This window comes from Symphodus melops, assembly GCF_947650265.1.
Source record: "Symphodus melops genome assembly, chromosome: 3".
Taxonomy (NCBI): Eukaryota; Metazoa; Chordata; class Actinopteri; order Labriformes; family Labridae; genus Symphodus; species Symphodus melops.
The window spans coordinates 80,001-82,429 of NC_136693.1; the positions used below are offsets into that span (position 1 = coordinate 80,001).

General features: G+C 51.0%; 1 protein-coding gene across 1 annotated transcript; it reads left to right on the plus strand.

Annotated features, from left to right (window-relative positions):
• Positions 1-165: 165 nt before the first annotated feature.
• On the plus strand, positions 166-2,395 carry LOC306821748 (TP53-binding protein 1-like; the record flags this gene model as incomplete). The annotated part of the gene is made up of 7 exons (XM_079340322.1): positions 166-908; positions 1,430-1,517; positions 1,591-1,672; positions 1,744-1,799; positions 1,893-2,000; positions 2,071-2,188; positions 2,275-2,395. Exons 1-7 carry the CDS (start codon positions 729-731, stop codon positions 2,393-2,395), a joined length of 753 nt encoding a protein of 250 aa, XP_079196448.1. The 5' UTR covers positions 166-728.
• Between the last annotated feature and the right edge of the window lie 34 nt (positions 2,396-2,429).

Here is a 2,429-nt window from a genome sequence, read left to right on the forward strand (position 1 = left end):
AGACTACATTAATGTCTTCTTCTGTCCTTTGTTATGCTAACAGCCATGGATAACAAGATAAGGGAGGCAAAGGACCCCTTCTGTCTTCAGGTGAGGGTTAGGGTCAGGGTCCTTCCCCCCCCGCTGGCTCCCTGTCTTGGGGTCAGGGTCCTTCTCCCCCCGCTGGCTCCCTGTCTTGGGGTCAGGGTCCTTCTCTCCCCCCCCCCCGATACTTTGAGGAGCCACCGACCATACAACCAATCAGAAGTCCAATGTGACGTCATCTTACCATAGGAACCAACCAAATCACTGATGTTCAGTTTTGCCGCGAGAAGCGGAGCTGCAGTGAATATTGTTTATGTGGAGGTTTAACAGCCTGGGACACCGGAGTGTTAGCTGTTAGCCTTAACCCTCAACTAACAGGATAGCCCCGGTTACCCTCAGCTAACAAGATAGCCCCGGTTAGCCTCAGCTAACAGGATAGCCCCGGTTAGCCTCAGCTAACAGGATAGCCCCAGTTAGCCTCAGCTAACAGGATAGCCCCGGTTAGCCTCAGCTAAAAAGATAGCCCCGGTTAGCCTTAGCTAACAGGATAGCTTCGGTTAACCGCATTTAAAAGGCTAGCTTCAGTTAGCCTCAGCTAACAGGCTATTCTCGGTTAGCCTCGGCTAACAGCCACACTCCCCCTTTCTTCGTCCTTTTGTCGTCGCTCCGCAGCTCAGCCCGCCTCCTGATCCCATCCTGACCTCATGGATCCCGGTGGGAGTGAGCTGGAATCCAGCCTGCCTCAACCCGAGAAGCCGTGCCTGATCGTGGAAGACTCTCAGCCGGACAGTGTCGCCCTGGAGGACGATCCAGAGAGCAGCTACCGAGCTGTCCTCGCCCGCCGCCTGTCCAGCCTGCAGCCCTCCACCCGGAGCCCGGTGCTGGTCAGACCCCCTTTCACTTATTCTGATAGGGTTATGGTTAGCTGCAGAATTATAGTGTACAGGTAAGGCGTTTATACGAGACTTCTATACAGGTGATACTGTAGAGGCGTATACAGGTGAGGTTGCAAAGGGATGCAAAGTTTCGGTTAATTTCCAGAAACTTTCCATGGAAAGTTAAACTTGGAGATTGTGGAAATATTTCATGGGACAACCATGGGAATTATGGGAAATTAACCCTAACCCATGTTATTAAACTATCATATCCGAGTATAAACCTTTAGTTTCTTGTCTCTGTGCTTAGAGGAGTGCACAGTGCAGGTAGTGGGCGTGACCTCAGTAAGTGGGCGTGGCCTCAGTAACCCTGCAGTAAGCTCTGTGCACGTGATGGAGGAATAGTATATTTAAGTCTGGTTGTTTCAAGATTATTCTAAATGTTTTCCCCAACTATATTTGAATTTCCTTGTTAAGTGAGACTGATTTACAGGTTTATTTTACAAGTAGATGATAATTATTAATTACAGGAGCTGATCTCCTCTCCGTCAGGAAGTAGATCCTCTCAGACTGACAGCCAATCAGAGACCTCTCAGAGGACCTGCCAGGTTGAACCAGGTGAGATAAGATGCATCATCAATAAGAACGACTCAGTGTGATGATAATAAAGAACCAGCTGTTTGGTGTTCAGGTGTTCCAGTGTCAGCTGATCCCAGGCCGTCTGTTCAGGACCAGAGTCAGGTTTTTAACATCTGCCCCCCTCCCAACAACAAGTAAGTGACACCTGGACATGTTGAGGCTCAGACTGTGATGTGCAGACAGCTCACCTGGTCTCTGTGTTCAGGTGTGCAGCAGAGGACTCAAGAGCAGATTCTACAACACGCTGTGTTCAGTCTGAAGGTACGGCTCGTCTCACCTTTGTTTCACTCTGTCACTACCACCCAGATTAATGTGTGTGTGTGTGTGTGTGTGTGTGTGTGTGTGTGTGTGCAGAGGGAACCTCTCAGTTGGGCTTCCTGCAGCTCTCTCAGAGTCAGGACTTCAGAGGTGACTCAGTGAACAGTCAGGATGAAGACACACTCCACACATCAGGTGAGGAGAGTTTCTCTCTGCAGTGGACTCGCCAAATATGAATCCTTCTTAAACCTGTGTGTGTGTGTGTGTGTGTCAGTTCACAGCACGGTGTCAGAGGAGGAGCAGCAGGGTGACCCCACCCCAAGCCCCGCCCACACCCTCAGACTGCTGCACCTGTCGGGACAGGACACTCTGGTTCAGGAGAGTCTGTCCCAGTAAGAAACTCAGATTATATGAATGTGCTCTGAAACTCAGCCTGCTAACTGACCTGTCACTCAAATGACTCCGCCCCTTTCTGCAGGAGCTCTGTGGACTATGTGGCCCCCACCCCCGACCTCTCTGACCCCACCCCCCTGATCATCCCCAGCTCCCCCACAGAGCCAGAGACTGACGGAGGTCAAGCACTGCTCCGCCCTCAGTGATACACACACACACACACACACACACACACACACA